Genomic DNA, 21,375 nt, shown 5'->3' on the forward strand with positions numbered 1-21,375 from the left:
GGGTGAATAATAAGGAAGCACAACAAACAGGTAGACAGAACCCGGCAAGAGAACATGTATCAGGGCGAATAATAAGGAAGCACAACCAACAGGTAGACAGAACCCGGCAAGAGAACATGTATCAGGGTGACTAATAAGGAAACACAACCAACAGGAAGATAGAACCCGGCAAGAGAACATGTATCAGGGTGAATAATAAGGAAGCACAACCAACAGGAAGACAGAACCCGGCAAGAGAACATGTATCAGGGTGAATAATAAGGAAGCACAACCAACAGGAAGACAGAACCCAGCAAGAGAACATGCATCAGGGTGAATAAAAAGGAAGCACAACAAACAGGTAGACAGAACCCGGCAAGAGAACATGTATCAGGGTGAATAATAAGGAAGCACAACAAACAGGAAGACAGAACCCAGCAAGAGAACATGTATCAGGGTGAATAATAAGGAAGCACAACAAACAGGAAGACAGAACCCAGCAAGAGAACATGTATCAGGGTGAATAAGTAATAAGGAAGCACAACCAACAGGTAGACAGAACCCAGCAAGAGAACATGTATCAGGGTGAATAATAAGGAAGCACAACAAACAGGTAGACAGAACCCAGCAAGAGAACATGTATCAGGGTGAATAATAAGGAAGCACAACAAACAGGTAGACAGAACCCAGCAAGAGAACATGTATCAGGGTGAATAATAAGGAAGCACAACAAACAGGAAGACAGAACCCAGCAAGAGAACATGTATCAGGGTGAATAAGTAATAAGGAAGCACAACCAACAGGTAGACAGAACCCGGCAAGAGAACATGCATCAGGGTGAATAATAAGGAAACACAACCAACAGGTAGACAGAACCCAGCAAGAGAACATGCATCAGGGTGAATAATAAGGAAGCACAACCAACAGGTAGACAGAACCCGGCAAGAGAACATGTATCAGGGTGAATAATAAGGAAGCACAACCAACAGGTAGACAGAACCCGGCAAGAGAACATGTATCAGGGTGAATAATAAGGAAGCACAACCAACAGGAAGACAGAACCCGGCAAGAGAACATGTATCAGGGTGACTAATAAGGAAACACAACCAACAGGAAGACAGAACCCGGCAAGAGAACATGTATCAGGGCGAATAATAAGGAAGCACAACCAACAGGTAGACAGAACCCGGCAAGAGAACATGTATCAGGGTGACTAATAAGGAAGCACAACGAACAGGAAGACAGAACCCGGCAAGAGAACATGTATCAGGGTGAATAATAAGGAAGCACAACCAACAGGTAGACAGAACCCAGCAAGAGAACATGTATCAGGGTGAATAATAAGGAAGCACAACCAACAGGAAGACAGAACCCAGCAAGAGAACATGCACCAGGGTGAATAAAAAGGAAGCACAACAAACAGGTAGACAGAACTCGGCAAGAGAACATGTATCAGGGTGAATAATAAGGAAGCACAACAAACAGGTAGACAGAACCCAGCAAGAGAACATGTATCAGGGTGAATAATAAGGAAACACAACCAACAGGAAGACAGAACCCGGCAAGAGAACATGTATCAGGGTGAATAATAAGGAAGCACAACCAACAGGTAGACAGAAGCCAGCAAGAGAACATGTATCAGGGTGAATAATAAGGAAGCACAACAAACAGGAAGACAGAACCCAGCAAGAGAACATGTATCAGGGTGAATAATAAGGAAGCACAACCAACAGGAAGACAGAACCCGGCAAGAGAACATGTATCAGGGTGAATAATAAAGGAAACACAACCAACAGGAAGACAGAACCCAGCAAGAGAACATGTATCAGGGTGAATAATAAGGAAGCACAACCAACAGGAAGACAGAACCCGGCAAGAGAACATGTATCAGGGTGAATAATAAAGGAAACACAACCAACAGGAAGACAGAACCCGGCAAGAGAACATGTATCAGGGTGAATAATAAGGAAGCACAACCAACAGGTAGACAGAACTCGGCAAGAGAACATGTATCAGGGTGAATAATAAGGAAGCACAACAAACAGGTAGACAGAACCCAGCAAGAGAACATGTATCAGGGTGAATAATAAGGAAACACAACCAACAGGAAGACAGAACCCAGCAAGAGAACATGCATCAGGGTGAATAATAAGGAAGCACAACAAACAGGTAGACAGAACCCGGCAAGAGAACATGTATCAGGGTGAATAATAAGGAAGCACAACAAACAGGTAGACAGAACCCAGCAAGAGAACATGCATCAGGGTGAATAATAAGGAAGCACAACAAACAGGTAGACAGAACCCGGCAAGAGAACATGTATCAGGGTGAATAATAAGGAAGCACAACCAACAGGTAGACAGAACCCAGCAAGAGAACATGTATCAGAGTGAATAATAAGGAAGCACAACCAACAGGAAGACAGAACCCAGCAAGAGAACATGTATCAGAGTGAATAATAAGGAAGCACAACAAACAGGTAGACAGAACCCGGCAAGAGAACATGTATCAGGGTGAATAATAAGGAAGCACAACAAACAGGTAGACAGAACCCAGCAAGAGAACATGTATCAGAGTGAATAATAAGGAAGCACAACAAACAGGTAGACAGAACCCAGCAAGAGAACATGTATCAGGGTGAATAATAAGGAAGCACAACCAACAGGAAGACAGAACCCAGCAAGAGAACATGTATCAGGGTGAATAATAAGGAAGCACAACCAACAGGTAGACAGAACCCAGCAAGAGAACATGTATCAGGGTGAATAATAAGGAAGCACAACCAACAGGTAGACAGAACCCAGCAAGAGAACATGTATCAGGGTGAATAATAAAGGAAACACAACCAACAGGAAGACAGAACCCGGCAAGAGAACATGTATCAGGGTGAATAATAAGGAAGCACAACCAACAGGAAGACAGAACCCAGCAAGAGAACATGTATCAGGGTGAATAATAAGGAAGCACAACCAACAGGAAGACAGAACCCAGCAAGAGAACATGTATCAGGGTGAATAATAAGGAAGCACAACCAACAGGTAGACAGAACCCAGCAAGAGAACATGTATCAGGGTGAATAATAAGGAAGCACAACCAACAGGTAGACAGAACCCAGCAAGAGAACATGCATCAGGGTGAATAATAAGGAAGCACAACCAACAGGTAGACAGAACTCAGCAAGAGAACATGCATCAGGGTGAATAATAAGGAAGCACAACCAACAGGAAGACAGAACCCAGCAAGAGAACATGTATCAGGGTGAATAATAAGGAAGCACAACCAACAGGTAGACAGAACCCAGCAAGAGAACATGTATCAGGGTGAATAATAAGGAAGCACAACCAACAGGAAGACAGAACCCGGCAAGAGAACATGTATCAGGGTGAATAATAAGGAAGCACAAGCAACAGGTAGACAGAACCCAGCAAGAGAACATGCATCAGGGTGAATAATAAGGAAGCACAACAAACAGGAAGACCGAACCCGGCAAGAGAACATGTATCAGGGTGAATAATAAGGAAGCACAAGCAACAGGTAGACAGAACCCAGCAAGAGAACATGTATCAGGGTGAATAATAAGGAAGCACAACAAACAGGTAGACAGAACCCGGCAAGAGAACATGTATCAGGGTGAATAAGTAATAAGGAAGCACAACCAACAGGTAGACAGAACCCAGCAAGAGAACATGTATCAGGGTGAATAATAAGGAAGCACAACAAACAGGTAGACAGAACCCGGCAAGAGAACATGTATCAGGGTGAATAAGTAATAAGGAAGCACAACCAACAGGAAGACAGAACCCAGCAAGAGAACATGTATCAGGGTGAATAATAAGGAAGCACAACCAACAGGTAGACAGAACCCAGCAAGAGAACATGTATCAGGGTGAATAAGTAATAAGGAAGCACAACCAACAGGTAGACAGAACCCAGCAAGAGAACATGTATCAGGGTGAATAAGTAATAAGGAAGCACAACCAACAGGTAGACAGAACCCAGCAAGAGAACATGTATCAGGGTGAATAATAAGGAAGCACAACCAACAGGTAGACAGAACCCGGCAAGAGAACATGTATCAGGGTGAATAAGTAATAAGGAAGCACAACCAACAGGTAGACAGAACCCGGCAAGAGAACATGTATCAGGGCGAATAATAAGGAAGCACAACCAACAGGAAGACAGAACCCGGCAAGAGAACATGTATCAGGGTGAATAATAAGGAAGCACAACCAACAGGAAGACAGAACCCAGCAAGAGAACATGTATCAGAGTGAATAATAAGGAAGCACAACCAACAGGAAGACAGAACCCGGCAAGAGAACATGCATCAGGGTGAATAATAAGGAAGCACAACAAACAGGTAGACAGAACCCGGCAAGAGAACATGTATCAGGGTGAATAATAAGGAAGCACAAGCAACAGGTAGACAGAACCCGGCAAGAGAACATGTATCAGGGTGAATAAGTAATAAGGAAGCACAACCAACAGGTAGACAGAACCCAGCAAGAGAACATGTATCAGGGTGAATAAGTAATAAGGAAGCACAACCAACAGGTAGACAGAACCCAGCAAGAGAACATGTATCAGGGTGAATAAGTAATAAGGAAGCACAACCAACAGGTAGACAGAACCCAGCAAGAGAACATGTATCAGGGTGAATAATAAGGAAGCACAACCAACAGGTAGACAGAACCCGGCAAGAGAACATGTATCAGGGTGAATAAGTAATAAGGAAGCACAACCAACAGGTAGACAGAACCCAGCAAGAGAACATGTGTCAGAGTGAATAATAAGGAAGCACAACCAACAGGAAGACAGAACTCGGCAAGAGAACATGTATCAGGGTGAATAAGTAATAAGGAAGCACAACCAACAGGAAGACAGAACCCAGCAAGAGAACATGTATCAGAGGGAATAATAAGGAAGCACAACCAACAGGAAGACAGAACCCAGCAAGAGAACATGTATCAGGGTGAATAATAAGGAAGCACAACCAACAGGAAGACAGAACCCAGCAAGAGAACATGCATCAGGGTGAATAAAAAGGAAGCACAACAAACAGGTAGACAGAACTCGGCAAGAGAACATGTATCAGGGTGAATAATAAGGAAGCACAACAAACAGGTAGACAGAACCCAGCAAGAGAACATGTATCAGGGTGAATAATAAGGAAACACAACCAACAGGAAGACAGAACCCGGCAAGAGAACATGTATCAGGGTGAATAATAAGGAAGCACAACCAACAGGTAGACAGAACCCGGCAAGAGAACATGCATCAGGGTGAATAATAAGGAAGCACAACAAACAGGTAGAGACAGAACCCAGCAAGAGAACATGTATCAGAGTGAATAATAAGGAAGCACAACCAACAGGTAGACAGAACCCAGCAAGAGAACATGTATCAGGGTGAATAAGTAATAAGGAAGCACAACCAACAGGTAGACAGAACCCAGCAAGAGAACATGTATCAGGGTGAATAAGTAATAAGGAAGCACAACCAACAGGTAGACAGAACCCAGCAAGAGAACATGTATCAGGGTGAATAATAAGGAAGCACAACCAACAGGTAGACAGAACCCGGCAAGAGAACATGTATCAGGGTGAATAAGTAATAAGGAAGCACAACCAACAGGTAGACAGAACCCGGCAAGAGAACATGTATCAGGGCGAATAATAAGGAAGCACAACCAACAGGAAGACAGAACCCGGCAAGAGAACATGTATCAGGGTGAATAATAAGGAAGCACAACCAACAGGTAGACAGAACCCGGCAAGAGAACATGTATCAGGGTGAATAAGTAATAAGGAAGCACAACCAACAGGTAGACAGAACCCAGCAAGAGAACATGTATCAGAGTGAATAATAAGGAAGCACAACCAACAGGAAGACAGAACCCAGCAAGAGAACATGTATCAGAGTGAATAATAAGGAAGCACAACAAACAGGTAGACAGAACCCGGCAAGAGAACATGTATCAGGGTGAATAATAAGGAAGCACAACAAACAGGTAGACAGAACCCAGCAAGAGAACATGTATCAGAGTGAATAATAAGGAAGCACAACCAACAGGTAGACAGAACCCAGCAAGAGAACATGTATCAGGGTGAATAAGTAATAAGGAAGCACAACCAACAGGTAGACAGAACCCAGCAAGAGAACATGTATCAGGGTGAATAAGTAATAAGGAAGCACAACCAACAGGTAGACAGAACCCAGCAAGAGAACATGTATCAGGGTGAATAATAAGGAAGCACAACCAACAGGTAGACAGAACCCGGCAAGAGAACATGTATCAGGGTGAATAAGTAATAAGGAAGCACAACCAACAGGTAGACAGAACCCGGCAAGAGAACATGTATCAGGGCGAATAATAAGGAAGCACAACCAACAGGAAGACAGAACCCGGCAAGAGAACATGTATCAGGGTGAATAATAAGGAAGCACAACCAACAGGAAGACAGAACCCAGCAAGAGAACATGTATCAGAGTGAATAATAAGGAAGCACAACCAACAGGAAGACAGAACCCAGCAAGAGAACATGTATCAGAGTGAATAATAAGGAAGCACAACCAACAGGAAGACAGAACCCAGCAAGAGAACATGTATCAGAGTGAATAATAAGGAAGCACAACAAACAGGTAGACAGAACCCGGCAAGAGAACATGTATCAGGGTGAATAATAAGGAAGCACAACAAACAGGTAGACAGAACCCAGCAAGAGAACATGTATCAGAGTGAATAATAAGGAAGCACAACAAACAGGTAGACAGAACCCAGCAAGAGAACATGTATCAGGGTGAATAATAAGGAAGCACAACCAACAGGAAGACAGAACCCAGCAAGAGAACATGTATCAGGGTGAATAATAAGGAAGCACAACCAACAGGTAGACAGAACCCAGCAAGAGAACATGTATCAGGGTGAATAATAAGGAAGCACAACCAACAGGTAGACAGAACCCAGCAAGAGAACATGTATCAGGGTGAATAATAAAGGAAACACAACCAACAGGAAGACAGAACCCGGCAAGAGAACATGTATCAGGGTGAATAATAAGGAAGCACAACCAACAGGAAGACAGAACCCAGCAAGAGAACATGTATCAGGGTGAATAATAAGGAAGCACAACCAACAGGAAGACAGAACCCAGCAAGAGAACATGTATCAGGGTGAATAATAAGGAAGCACAACCAACAGGTAGACAGAACCCAGCAAGAGAACATGTATCAGGGTGAATAATAAGGAAGCACAACCAACAGGTAGACAGAACCCAGCAAGAGAACATGCATCAGGGTGAATAATAAGGAAGCACAACCAACAGGTAGACAGAACTCAGCAAGAGAACATGCATCAGGGTGAATAATAAGGAAGCACAACCAACAGGAAGACAGAACCCAGCAAGAGAACATGTATCAGGGTGAATAATAAGGAAGCACAACCAACAGGTAGACAGAACCCAGCAAGAGAACATGTATCAGGGTGAATAATAAGGAAGCACAACCAACAGGAAGACAGAACCCGGCAAGAGAACATGTATCAGGGTGAATAATAAGGAAGCACAACAAACAGGAAGACAGAACCCAGCAAGAGAACATGTATCAGGGTGAATAATAAGGAAGCACAACCAACAGGAAGACAGAACCCGGCAAGAGAACATGTATCAGGGTGAATAATAAGGAAGCACAAGCAACAGGTAGACAGAACCCAGCAAGAGAACATGCATCAGGGTGAATAATAAGGAAGCACAACAAACAGGAAGACCGAACCCGGCAAGAGAACATGTATCAGGGTGAATAATAAGGAAGCACAAGCAACAGGTAGACAGAACCCAGCAAGAGAACATGTATCAGGGTGAATAATAAGGAAGCACAACAAACAGGTAGACAGAACCCGGCAAGAGAACATGTATCAGGGTGAATAAGTAATAAGGAAGCACAACCAACAGGTAGACAGAACCCAGCAAGAGAACATGTATCAGGGTGAATAATAAGGAAGCACAACAAACAGGTAGACAGAACCCGGCAAGAGAACATGTATCAGGGTGAATAAGTAATAAGGAAGCACAACCAACAGGAAGACAGAACCCAGCAAGAGAACATGTATCAGGGTGAATAATAAGGAAGCACAACCAACAGGTAGACAGAACCCAGCAAGAGAACATGTATCAGGGTGAATAAGTAATAAGGAAGCACAACCAACAGGTAGACAGAACCCAGCAAGAGAACATGTATCAGGGTGAATAAGTAATAAGGAAGCACAACCAACAGGTAGACAGAACCCAGCAAGAGAACATGTATCAGGGTGAATAATAAGGAAGCACAACCAACAGGTAGACAGAACCCGGCAAGAGAACATGTATCAGGGTGAATAAGTAATAAGGAAGCACAACCAACAGGTAGACAGAACCCGGCAAGAGAACATGTATCAGGGCGAATAATAAGGAAGCACAACCAACAGGAAGACAGAACCCGGCAAGAGAACATGTATCAGGGTGAATAATAAGGAAGCACAACCAACAGGAAGACAGAACCCAGCAAGAGAACATGTATCAGAGTGAATAATAAGGAAGCACAACCAACAGGAAGACAGAACCCAGCAAGAGAACATGTATCAGGGTGAATAATAAGGAAGCACAACCAACAGGAAGACAGAACCCAGCAAGAGAACATGCATCAGGGTGAATAAAAAGGAAGCACAACAAACAGGTAGACAGAACTCGGCAAGAGAACATGTATCAGGGTGAATAATAAGGAAGCACAACAAACAGGTAGACAGAACCCAGCAAGAGAACATGTATCAGGGTGAATAATAAGGAAACACAACCAACAGGAAGACAGAACCCGGCAAGAGAACATGTATCAGGGTGAATAATAAGGAAGCACAACCAACAGGTAGACAGAACCCGGCAAGAGAACATGCATCAGGGTGAATAATAAGGAAGCACAACAAACAGGTAGACAGAACCCGGCAAGAGAACATGTATCAGGGTGAATAATAAGGAAGCACAAGCAACAGGTAGACAGAACCCGGCAAGAGAACATGTATCAGGGTGAATAAGTAATAAGGAAGCACAACCAACAGGTAGACAGAACCCAGCAAGAGAACATGTATCAGGGTGAATAAGTAATAAGGAAGCACAACCAACAGGTAGACAGAACCCAGCAAGAGAACATGTATCAGGGTGAATAAGTAATAAGGAAGCACAACCAACAGGTAGACAGAACCCAGCAAGAGAACATGTATCAGGGTGAATAATAAGGAAGCACAACCAACAGGTAGACAGAACCCGGCAAGAGAACATGTATCAGGGTGAATAAGTAATAAGGAAGCACAACCAACAGGTAGACAGAACCCAGCAAGAGAACATGTATCAGAGTGAATAATAAGGAAGCACAACCAACAGGAAGACAGAACTCGGCAAGAGAACATGTATCAGGGTGAATAAGTAATAAGGAAGCACAACCAACAGGAAGACAGAACCCAGCAAGAGAACATGTATCAGAGGGAATAATAAGGAAGCACAACCAACAGGAAGACAGAACCCAGCAAGAGAACATGTATCAGGGTGAATAATAAGGAAGCACAACCAACAGGAAGACAGAACCCAGCAAGAGAACATGCATCAGGGTGAATAAAAAGGAAGCACAACAAACAGGTAGACAGAACTCGGCAAGAGAACATGTATCAGGGTGAATAATAAGGAAGCACAACAAACAGGTAGACAGAACCCAGCAAGAGAACATGTATCAGGGTGAATAATAAGGAAACACAACCAACAGGAAGACAGAACCCGGCAAGAGAACATGTATCAGGGTGAATAATAAGGAAGCACAACCAACAGGTAGACAGAACCCGGCAAGAGAACATGCATCAGGGTGAATAATAAGTAAGCACAACAAACAGGTAGACAGAACCCAGCAAGAGAACATGTATCAGAGTGAATAATAAGGAAGCACAACCAACAGGTAGACAGAACCCAGCAAGAGAACATGTATCAGGGTGAATAAGTAATAAGGAAGCACAACCAACAGGTAGACAGAACCCAGCAAGAGAACATGTATCAGGGTGAATAAGTAATAAGGAAGCACAACCAACAGGTAGACAGAACCCAGCAAGAGAACATGTATCAGGGTGAATAATAAGGAAGCACAACCAACAGGTAGACAGAACCCGGCAAGAGAACATGTATCAGGGTGAATAAGTAATAAGGAAGCACAACCAACAGGTAGACAGAACCCGGCAAGAGAACATGTATCAGGGCGAATAATAAGGAAGCACAACCAACAGGTAGACAGAACCCGGCAAGAGAACATGTATCAGGGTGAATAAGTAATAAGGAAGCACAACCAACAGGTAGACAGAACCCAGCAAGAGAACATGTATCAGAGTGAATAATAAGGAAGCACAACCAACAGGAAGACAGAACCCAGCAAGAGAACATGTATCAGAGTGAATAATAAGGAAGCACAACAAACAGGTAGACAGAACCCGGCAAGAGAACATGTATCAGGGTGAATAATAAGGAAGCACAACAAACAGGTAGACAGAACCCAGCAAGAGAACATGTATCAGAGTGAATAATAAGGAAGCACAACCAACAGGTAGACAGAACCCAGCAAGAGAACATGTATCAGGGTGAATAAGTAATAAGGAAGCACAACCAACAGGTAGACAGAACCCAGCAAGAGAACATGTATCAGGGTGAATAATAAGGAAGCACAACCAACAGGTAGACAGAACCCGGCAAGAGAACATGTATCAGGGTGAATAAGTAATAAGGAAGCACAACCAACAGGTAGACAGAACCCGGCAAGAGAACATGTATCAGGGCGAATAATAAGGAAGCACAACCAACAGGAAGACAGAACCCGGCAAGAGAACATGTATCAGGGTGAATAATAAGGAAGCACAACCAACAGGAAGACAGAACCCAGCAAGAGAACATGTATCAGAGTGAATAATAAGGAAGCACAACCAACAGGAAGACAGAACCCAGCAAGAGAACATGTATCAGGGTGAATAAGGAAGCACAAGCAACAGGTAGACAGAACCCAGCAAGAGAACATGCATCAGGGTGAATAATAAGGAAGCACAACAAACAGGTAGACAGAACCCGGCAAGAGAACATGTATCAGGGTGAATAATAAGGAAGCACAACAAACAGGTAGACAGAACCCAGCAAGAGAACATGCATCAGGGTGAATAATAAGGAAGCACAACAAACAGGTAGACAGAACCCGGCAAGAGAACATGTATCAGGGTGAATAATAAGGAAGCACAACCAACAGGAAGACAGAACCCAGCAAGAGAACATGTATCAGGGTGAATAAGTAATAAGGAAGCACAACCAACAGGTAGACAGAACCCAGCAAGAGAACATGTATCAGGGTGAATAAGTAATAAGGAAGCACAACCAACAGGTAGACAGAACCCAGCAAGAGAACATGTATCAGAGTGAATAATAAGGAAGCACAACCAACAGGTAGACAGAACCCAGCAAGAGAACATGTATCAGGGTGAATAATAAGGAAGCACAACAAACAGGAAGACAGAACCCGGCAAGAGAACATGTATCAGGGTGAATAATAAGGAAGCACAACCAACAGGAAGACAGAACCCAGCAAGAGAACATGTATCAGGGTGAATAATAAGGAAGCACAACCAACAGGTAGACAGAACATGTATCAGGGTGAATAATAAGGAAGCACAACCAACAGGAAGACAGAACCCAGCAAGAGAACATGTATCAGGGTGAATAATAAGGAAGCACAACCAACAGGAAGACAGAACCCGGCAAGAGAACATGTATCAGAGTGAATAATAAGGAAGCACAACCAACAGGAAGACAGAACCCAGCAAGAGAACATGTATCAGGGTGAATAATAAGGAAGCACAACCAACAGGAAGACAGAACCCAGCAAGAGAACATGTATCAGAGTGAATAATAAGGAAGCACAACCAACAGGTAGACAGAACCCAGCAAGAGAACATGTATCAGGGTGAATAATAAGGAAGCACAACAAACAGGAAGACAGAACCCGGCAAGAGAACATGTATCAGGGTGAATAATAAGGAAGCACAACCAACAGGTAGACAGAACATGTATCAGGGTGAATAATAAGGAAGCACAACCAACAGGAAGACAGAACCCGGCAAGAGAACATGTATCAGAGTGAATAATAAGGAAGCACAACCAACAGGAAGACAGAACCCAGCAAGAGAACATGTATCAGGGTGAATAATAAGGAAGCACAACCAACAGGAAGACAGAACCCGGCAAGAGAACATGTATCAGAGTGAATAATAAGGAAGCACAACCAACAGGTAGACAGAACCCAGCAAGAGAACATGTATCAGGGTGAATAATAAGGAAGCACAACCAACAGGAAGACAGAACCCGGCAAGAGAACATGTATCAGGGTGAATAAGTAATAAGGAAGCACAACCAACAGGTAGACAGAACCCAGCAAGAGAACATGTATCAGGGTGAATAATAAGGAAGCACAACCAACAGGTAGACAGAACCCAGCAAGAGAACATGTATCAGGGTGAATAATAAGGAAGCACAACCAACAGGAAGACAGAACCCGGCAAGAGAACATGTATCAGGGTGAATAAGTAATAAGGAAGCACAACCAACAGGAAGACAGAACCCGGCAAGAGAACATGTATCAGAGTGAATAATAAGGAAGCACAACCAACAGGTAGACAGAACCTAGCAAGAGAACATGTATCAGGGTGAATAATAAGGAAGCACAACCAACAGGTAGACAGAACCCAGCAAGAGAACATGTATCAGGGTGAAGAATAAGGAAGCACAACCAACAGGAAGACAGAACCCAGCAAGAGAACATGTATCAGGGTGAATAATAAGGAAACACAACCAACAGGTAGACAGAACCCAGCAAGAGAACATGTATCAGGGTGAATAATAAGGAAGCACAACCAACAGGAAGACAGAACCCGGCAAGAGAACATGTATCAGGGTGAATAAGTAATAAGGAAGCACAACCAACAGGTAGACAGAGCCCAGCAAGAGAACATGTATCAGGGTGAATAAGTAATAAGGAAGCACAACCAACAGGTAGACAGAACCCAGCAAGAGAACATGTATCAGGGTGAATAAGTAATAAGGAAGCACAACCAACAGGTAGACAGAACCCAGCAAGAGAACATGTATCAGGGTGAATAATAAGGAAGCACAACCAACAGGTAGACAGAACCCAGCAAGAGAACATGTATCAGGGTGAATAAGTAATAAGGAAGCACAACCAACAGGTAGACAGAGCCCAGCAAGAGAACATGTATCAGGGTGAATAAGTAATAAGGAAGCACAACCAACAGGTAGACAGAACCCAGCAAGAGAACATGTATCAGGGTGAATAAGTAATAAGGAAGCACAACCAACAGGTAGACAGAACCCAGCAAGAGAACATGTATCAGGGTGAATAATAAGGAAGCACAACCAACAGGAAGACAGAACCCGGCAAGAGAACATGTATCAGGGTGAATAATAAGGAAGCACAACCAACAGGTAGACAGAACCCAGCAAGAGAACATGTATCAGGGTGAATAATAAGGAAGCACAACCAACAGGTAGACAGAACCCAGCAAGAGAACATGTATCAGGGTGAATAATAAGGAAGCACAACCAACAGGTAGACAGAACCCAGCAAGAGAACATGTATCAGGGTGAAGAACAAGGAAGCACAACCAACAGGAAGACAGAACCCAGCAAGAGAACATGTATCAGGGTGAATAATAAGGAAACACAACCAACAGGTAGACAGAACCCAGCAAGAGAACATGTATCAGGGTGAAGAATAAGGAAGCACAACCAACAGGAAGACAGAACCCAGCAAGAGAACATGTATCAGGGTGAATAATAAGGAAACACAACCAACAGGTAGACAGAACCCAGCAAGAGAACATGTATCAGGGTGAATAATAAGGAAACACAACCAACAGGAAGACAGAACCCGGCAAGAGAACATGTATCAGGGTGAATAATAAGGAAACACAACCAACAGGAAGACAGAACCCGGCAAGAGAACATGTATCAGGGCGAATAATAAGGAAGCACAACCAACAGGAAGACAGAACCCAGCAAGAGAACATGTATCAGGGTGAATAATAAGGAAGCACAACCAACAGGTAGACAGAACCCAGCAAGAGAACATGTATCAGGGTGAATAAGTAATAAGGAAGCACAACCAACAGGTAGACAGAACCCAGCAAGAGAACATGTATCAGGGTGAATAAGTAATAAGGAAGCACAACCAACAGGTAGACAGAACCCAGCAAGAGAACATGTATCAGGGTGAATAAGTAATAAGGAAGCACAAGGTGTCAGCAACAAGGAAGCCATAGATTCATGCAAATAGTCTGAACACTCACGTCTTACCTGAGCATAGGATTGGCTCTCAGAAAAGTAATTAGTGAATGGTGTGGAATAGCTCCTACTGTAATATTCAGTCTGACCATTAAAATGTAATCTGAGAAAAGAACAAAAACATAATGGAACAAGGAAAATACCAGGAACACCCTAAAATAAACCTCAAGAAGCAGCTTAGAGTAAAAAGCAATGAAGATTCAGGAAAGACTAGTTCTAAATCTTGCATTCTTGGCAAATAAGTACAAGACCGCAGTCTTAGGCTAGGTACTCCCTTATAAATTACTCACTTCAAGCACTACAGCGGGGATTCTGTGGAAACACAGGACAATTGAATTCTGATGGGAACTCTGACAAAGCCCCTTCGGAGCTATACAGTTAATGAAGCTGATGGGGGCTGTATGGCCTTCATCCTGGCAGTTTTCATCTTCTCTCGACATGCAGAAAATGTCATCTGCTGACAGAAATTCTGGTGCATTGTAAAGAGTACTGTATATAAAGTGTGAACCTAGCCATACAGATGCAAATACCATCTCCAAGACCACCAGCAGCACGTAGTAAGTAACTACCATTGTACACAGGTCTTTTCCAAGGCTGTCTACAGAAAACAAGCCATGGAGGAGTATTGGACTACAAGCGGCCACCTTCTCAGTACGAGGTCCTCTGTGTACAAACTGGCAATACAGTCTTACTTAACCTTGTAATATCAGTAAAGACATTAAACTGCTGGTAAACCTTAATGGAGCAGCTTACATTCGCTCCATCAAAAATAAATGAATCAATGTTATGCTTAGCTTTAAGAAGCACTCAGAGAAGAAAATATATATTTTCCTCTGCTAGTACTGTAGAATATAGAAGCAATAGTTAACACTAAGGCTGCTTTCACACATCCGGTAGGTGCAGAGCCGGCCAGTCCGGCTCTAAAACCTATGCAACGGATGCGGCGAAAAAGCAGCATTCTTTGCATACGTTTTTTAAATGCGGCCCGTCCTGTTTTTGCCGCTTGCGGCATGCGCAGTGGCAAAAAACGCATGCAGCGGCTGGATGCGGTTTTTGCCGCATCTGGCGTCCATAGGCATGCATTGAAAAATGCGCCGCATCGGCCGAATGCGTCGCGATGCGGGTTTTTTTTGCCGCACAAAAAACCACGTGCCAGGCAACGTTCCATCCGGCCGCCGCATCGGCTAAATCTGCCGCATGCGGCAAAAAACGGACGGAACGCAAGCCCATGCGGCACAAATTAAAGTCTATGCAGGAAAAACGCAACCGGCAGCAAAAAAAAAAAAAAACGGTTGCGTTTTTCCTGCAAAGTGCCGGATTTTGCCGCATAGGAAAAAACGGAGGTGTGAAAGCAGCCTAAGGCACTGTGCGCACACTACTTTTTTTTTACCGCGGTTTTGCTGCATGTTTTGCTGCAGAAAATGTTCATAGACTTTCTGTAGTCCTTCCCCAGCAAAACCTAAGGTAAAAAAGAAAATGCTGTGCGCACACTGCGTTTTTTTCACCAACAGGTTTGGCTGCGGAATTTCCGCAATTAATGTGCACGTCACTTTTCCGCAGGTACCTGCAGTTTCGAGGGCTAGCAGATCAATCACCCGCTGACTCTGGGTCGGCGGAGGCTTGATCCACGGTATCTGGTCAGATGCTGCTACCCATATAAAGTTTATGGGGAACAGAATCTGGCGCAAAGGGGTAGGAGCTAGCGCTTCATACTCACCGATGTCCAGGCATCTGTCACACTGCTGCAGCTCTTTCATCTTCCAGAGCCACCGCTCATCAGGCTCATAACATTCACGCCTTCCCTGCTCACCGGTGGCTGTAATTGGTTGCAGTCAGACACTCCTCCACGCTGAGTGACAGTTGTCTCACTGCAATCAATCACAGACGCCGGTGGGCGGGTCTATAGTGTACAGCAAAATTTAAAAAAACGGCATGCAGTCTCCCCAAATTTGATAACCAGCCAGGAGAAAGCCTCACAGCTGGGGCTGGTATTCTCAGGCTGGGAAGCCCCCCAGCCTAAAAATATCAGCCAGCAGCTGCCCGAAATTGCCGCATCCATTAGATGTGACAGTCCCGGGACTTTTCCCGTCTCATCCCGAATTGCCCTGGTGTGGTGGCAATTGGGGTAATAAGGAGTTAATGGCAGCCCATAGCTGCCACTAAGTCCTAGTTTAGTAATGGCAAGCATCTATGAGACACCCCCTCATCATTAAACTGCAAGTGAAAGTAAATACACAAACACTCCAAATATCCTTCATTTGAAATAAAAGACAATAAAGCCCCCTCTTTCACCACTTTATTAACCCACCAATAACATCCCTCCAGGTCCGACGTAATCCACACGAAGTCCCACGACGCTTTCAGCTCTGCTTCACCTGACACTCACAGCGAGCGCCATAGACCATGACTGCTCACTGTGAGGGTCAGGCCGCAAGTGCAGTGAGCCGCACGTGATCAGCGGTGACTTCACTCATATGCTTTGCGGTCACAGGTGGAGGACTCCAGCTGTCACTGCACATCAGCTGACTGAAGTCACCACTGATCTGCCTCCGGACGCTGGTCTCCTGCTTACAGGCCGGGTCATGCATATGCAGTTATGCACTGCACAGCTGACCCGTAAGTAGCAGAGCACTGGAGACAGCCGCATGGGACACAGCATCCTGGGAGACTTCAGCACCACGGACAGCAGGAGCAGGAATAGGTGAGCATCTCCCTGTGCTATCAAAGTAACGCTAGGACATACTACAGAAATATTGCGGGAAAAACCGCATGCAGTTTTTGGGTGCGGTTTGCTGTGTTTTTTTTTTACCGCAGGTGCAGTAATCTTTCAGAGGGTGGGGAATTTTCTTAAGAAATTCCATTTTCTAGTGCACACAAGGACAAAACCAATTTTGCTCCTAATGACCGGGCCATTTTTTGCAATTCTGACCAGTGTCACTTTCACAGGTTATAACTCTCCAATGCTTCCACGGATCCTGGTGATTCTCATTGTTTTTTCGTGACATATTGCAGTTCAGGATAATTATAAATTTAGAACGATATATTTGTGAAAAAAATTGGAAATGTAAAGAAAATTTTGCAATTTTCAAACTTTTCATTTTTATGCTCTTAAACCGGAGAGTTATGTCATTTCCCACAAGTCTACTTTACATCAGAGCAATGTTTGAAACAAATTTTTGTTTTTTGGTTAGGAAGTTAGAAGGGGTCAAAGTTCATCAGCAATTTCTCATTTTTTCCAATAAAATGTACAAAAACTTTTTTTTTTTTTTTTTTTTTTAGGGACCACATCACATTTGAAGTGACTGAGAGGCCTAGATGACAGAAAATACCCAAAAGTTACACCATTCTAAAAAGTACACCCCTCACACTGCTCAAAACAAAGTTTATTAATCCTTCTGGTGCTTCATAGGAACTAAAGCACTGTGGAATGAAAAAAAAAAGTTGCTCTAGCCCGAATTTATTCACTTTTAAAAGAAATAACATCAAACAGACCCCAAAATTTATTCCCCACTTTCTTCTGAGCGCGCAGATACCCCACATGTGATCAGAAACCTCTGTTTGGACAAATGGGAGGGATCGGAACAGAAGGAGAAATATCTGAATTTTGGCTGGAATAGATTGCAGGCACCATGTCGCATTAGGTACCTTAGGCAGTCGGGACCCAGCAAAACAGCAGAAGCCCCCCAGAAGTGACCCCATTCTGGAAACTAGAGCCCTGAAGGATTTTATTCAGGGGTATAGTGAGCATTTTGAACCCAAAAGGTACTTCACAGCATTTGATATCCATAGGTCGTCATATTGAAAATGTTCATTTTTTTTTTAGCACCAAATTTCTCACTTTTTCAAGAGGCAACACCAAAACGTGGACACCAGAGTTTGCTATCCAATTTCTCATGAGCACAGGTACACCCCACATGTGGCCAAAAACCTCTGTTTGGACAAATGGTAGTGCGCGGAATGGAAAGAGCACAATTTGAATTTTGGAAAAGTTTAAATAAATTGTGGGCACCATGTCACATTTGCAAGGCCCCTAGGATATAACAAACCCCAAACAAGTGACCCCATTTTGGAAACTAAACCCCTCAAGGATTTTATTCAGGGGTATAGTGAGCATTTGGAATCCACAGTTACTTGACAAAAATGTTGCTGTAGCACCAAATTTCTCACTTTTAGGCTATGTGCCCACAATCCAGCAACACTGGGTCTAGAACGCAGTGCCAGCCCTCCTACCGAGATGCGAGGGTAGTCCACAGGAGAACGTAGCTGCCCGTGCCCACGATCCGGGTTCGGACTGCTGCAGACTTTGGCTCTATTCTCCCTGCAGGCAACACTCGCGTCTCTGCAGCATAAATTGACATGCTGAGGTTCAGGAGGCCGCACCGCCAGTCAGTTTATGCTGTGGAGAAAAGAAGCACAATGGTCAGGAGATTTCTATAAATAAAAAAAAAAAAAAAAAAAACATCCACTGCCCTGGTACTGTACAACACAGTGTTTTGGACGCAGTGAAAATACGCTGCGTCCAAAACGCTGCAAACCCAGATCGTGGTCACAGTCTAAAAAGCTAGGATAGATAGATATGTGTCAAATACATATCTAATATCCCACACACCCTGTATATTCTAAGCTGGCACCCTTTAGTGACTTTCAGGTGGCACTGAAGGGTGCTTCGCCTTGTATTTAGCCAAAATATAAATAATTTAAAAAACAAACATGGGGTCCCCCTTATTTTTGACAGCCAGCTTGGGTAAAGCAGACAACTGCAGCCTGCAGACCACAGCTGAAGGCTGCACCTTGGAATTCAAAACGGAGGCTGTTTTTATTTTTTAATTACTAATAAATAATTTAAAAAAAAACAAAAAAAACAAAAAACGTGAGGTGCCCCCCAAATCGGATTACCAGCCAAGGTAACGCGGACAGCTGTGGTCTGGTATTCTCAGGGTGGGTTGAGCCATGGTTATTTGGCCCTTCCCAGCCTAAAAATAGGCTGCAGCCACCCCAAATGTAGCACATCCATTAGATGCACCAATCCTGGCGCTTCTCCCAAGCTCATCCTATTGCCCTGGTTTGGTGGTAAGGTCACCTTGCATCAAGCCCAGCGGTTAGTGATGTTGCGGCGTCTATCAGATACCCAAACATTAAATAACTGTTAATAATAATAAAAAAAATATACAAAAAAAATTTTAAAAAAACACTCCCAACACATTCCCTCTTTCACCAATTTATTGGAAAAAAAAAACAAAAAAAAAAAAAAAACGGTCCACGGTAATCCATTTTGGAGGTCCCATGACAACTCTGGACCTTCAAGAATATGGGGGCACGCCCAGTGAACGAATGCCTTTTTTCTGGAAGTGCAGGCAGTTCATGTGAGGAGTGTGAATACAGTGAACTGAGAATACTGCACACTCACTCCCTGGGTCCAGGGCAGAGTGACCTGCAGTAACCTCATTCCAGAATATGTGGGGCACGCTCAGGGAACGTATCTCCATTTTCGAAAAGTGCAGGCTGTCCATGTGAAGTGTGGGTGCAGTGACCTGACAATACTGCATCCACTCACCCTGAGTTCACAGTACGGCAGTGTGAGCTGCAGTAACCTCAGTGTCACTGCTTGCAAAGAGCCAGCTGACAGCCGCTCTGCACATGCAGCCAGTATTGAGAAGGAGGAGGGATCACGGAGGATCTACGTTTCAGGAGGCAACAGGGGGGACCTGGCTGGACCTGGGCACGACTATTCTGTCGCATCCGACATGTCACATGCAACAGAAATCAGAGGAGGAGGATGAATTCAGCATGCGTGCCAGAGTGCGGAGGCCATTTTGGAAGATCGAGAGGGAGAGTGGGTTGGAGCGGGGACTTTGGCGACAACGGGGGACCAGGAAGGAGATTTATCTCCCATCTGACTTGTTTCATCATGCCAGGTGGGAGATAAACCATTTTTTACCGATGCTGTCATTTACTGTAGCGTCATCACGGTTATACGGTGCATACCGATGATCACGTCACCAAGGACCAGAAAAAAAATGGCTCGAATCATGATCTCCAGGGTCTCAGCTACCCTGGTAGCTGAAACCCCAGAGATTTTCCGATGCTGGAGGACACAACAGATTTTTTCTTGCCGCCGTCTTACCCTTTTCTGCCACTTTTTAATCCGTAAGGCTGTCGTAAAAGGGGTTAAGCGATTGATTTATTAGTGAACTAGTTCACTTCACAAGAAAAAAAGGTTGGCACTCACCCAGATTCCTTGGTTTCTATTGCTTTATTTCATTTTCATCCAGGGGTAACAATGCGGGGTGGCAGGTGGACGACGGCCGTTTTGCACAGCCAAATTTGCTTCTGGATGAATTTTCTAATTTGGCTGAGCACCCCCACAGCTTGTCTTGGCTCCACCGATGCTGTGATAATGACTATAGCTGTGTTTCTCTAGTGCTGGATGATTTCTTGCTTTTTGGGTTATTAGTGAACTAGTTGATCCATTCTGCTGTCCTACGTGAAACGTACTCCCACTCTCAGAAATCTACAACATCTTGTGTGTGGATTGGTCATCAGCTTTTCTATGTATTGCTATAAAATCCTCATTGTGACTGGTCAATAGAGAGTCCGAGAGCAGTCCCTGGACAATGAAAGGAGTTCCTAATTCACACAAAGCGTTGAGCAAGGAAACTCCACTACTAACAACTGTTAATTTCTATTATTTCCCCATAGCTTTCCAATTGGGATGAAAATGTGAAGGTTATAGTTGATTGACTGCAGCAGTGATGTGACACTCCCACTAGATGTTAACCCCTTCACGACCGCGGGCAGTAAAATTATGTACTATTTTAACGTGACTTAACGACCAGGGACGTAATTTTACGGCCTAAACTTCATTTGATTGCCGTGGCCATAGCAACGGCTTTCAAATGATGTCCCCTGCTGTTTCTTACAGCAGGGGACCTTTGCTTGACCCCAGGGGGGGTGGCATCGCCACCCACCATAGGCGATCGATGTGATTGGCTGTTCAAAT

At 44.0% G+C, this 21,375-nt stretch overlaps 1 protein-coding gene across 1 annotated transcript in view; it reads right to left on the bottom strand.

The window, feature by feature from the left end:
* SBNO2 (strawberry notch homolog 2) overlaps positions 1-21,375 on the bottom strand; it is a 166,324-nt gene that overhangs the window by 131,995 nt on the left and 12,954 nt on the right. The window contains exon 3 of the mRNA XM_075352925.1: positions 14,388-14,478. Within this exon, the coding sequence (XP_075209040.1) occupies positions 14,388-14,478 (91 nt within the window). The remainder of the gene's footprint in view (positions 1-14,387; positions 14,479-21,375) is intronic.

The sequence above is a fragment of the Anomaloglossus baeobatrachus genome, chromosome 1 (genome assembly GCF_048569485.1).
Source record: "Anomaloglossus baeobatrachus isolate aAnoBae1 chromosome 1, aAnoBae1.hap1, whole genome shotgun sequence".
Taxonomy (NCBI): Eukaryota; Metazoa; Chordata; class Amphibia; order Anura; family Aromobatidae; genus Anomaloglossus; species Anomaloglossus baeobatrachus.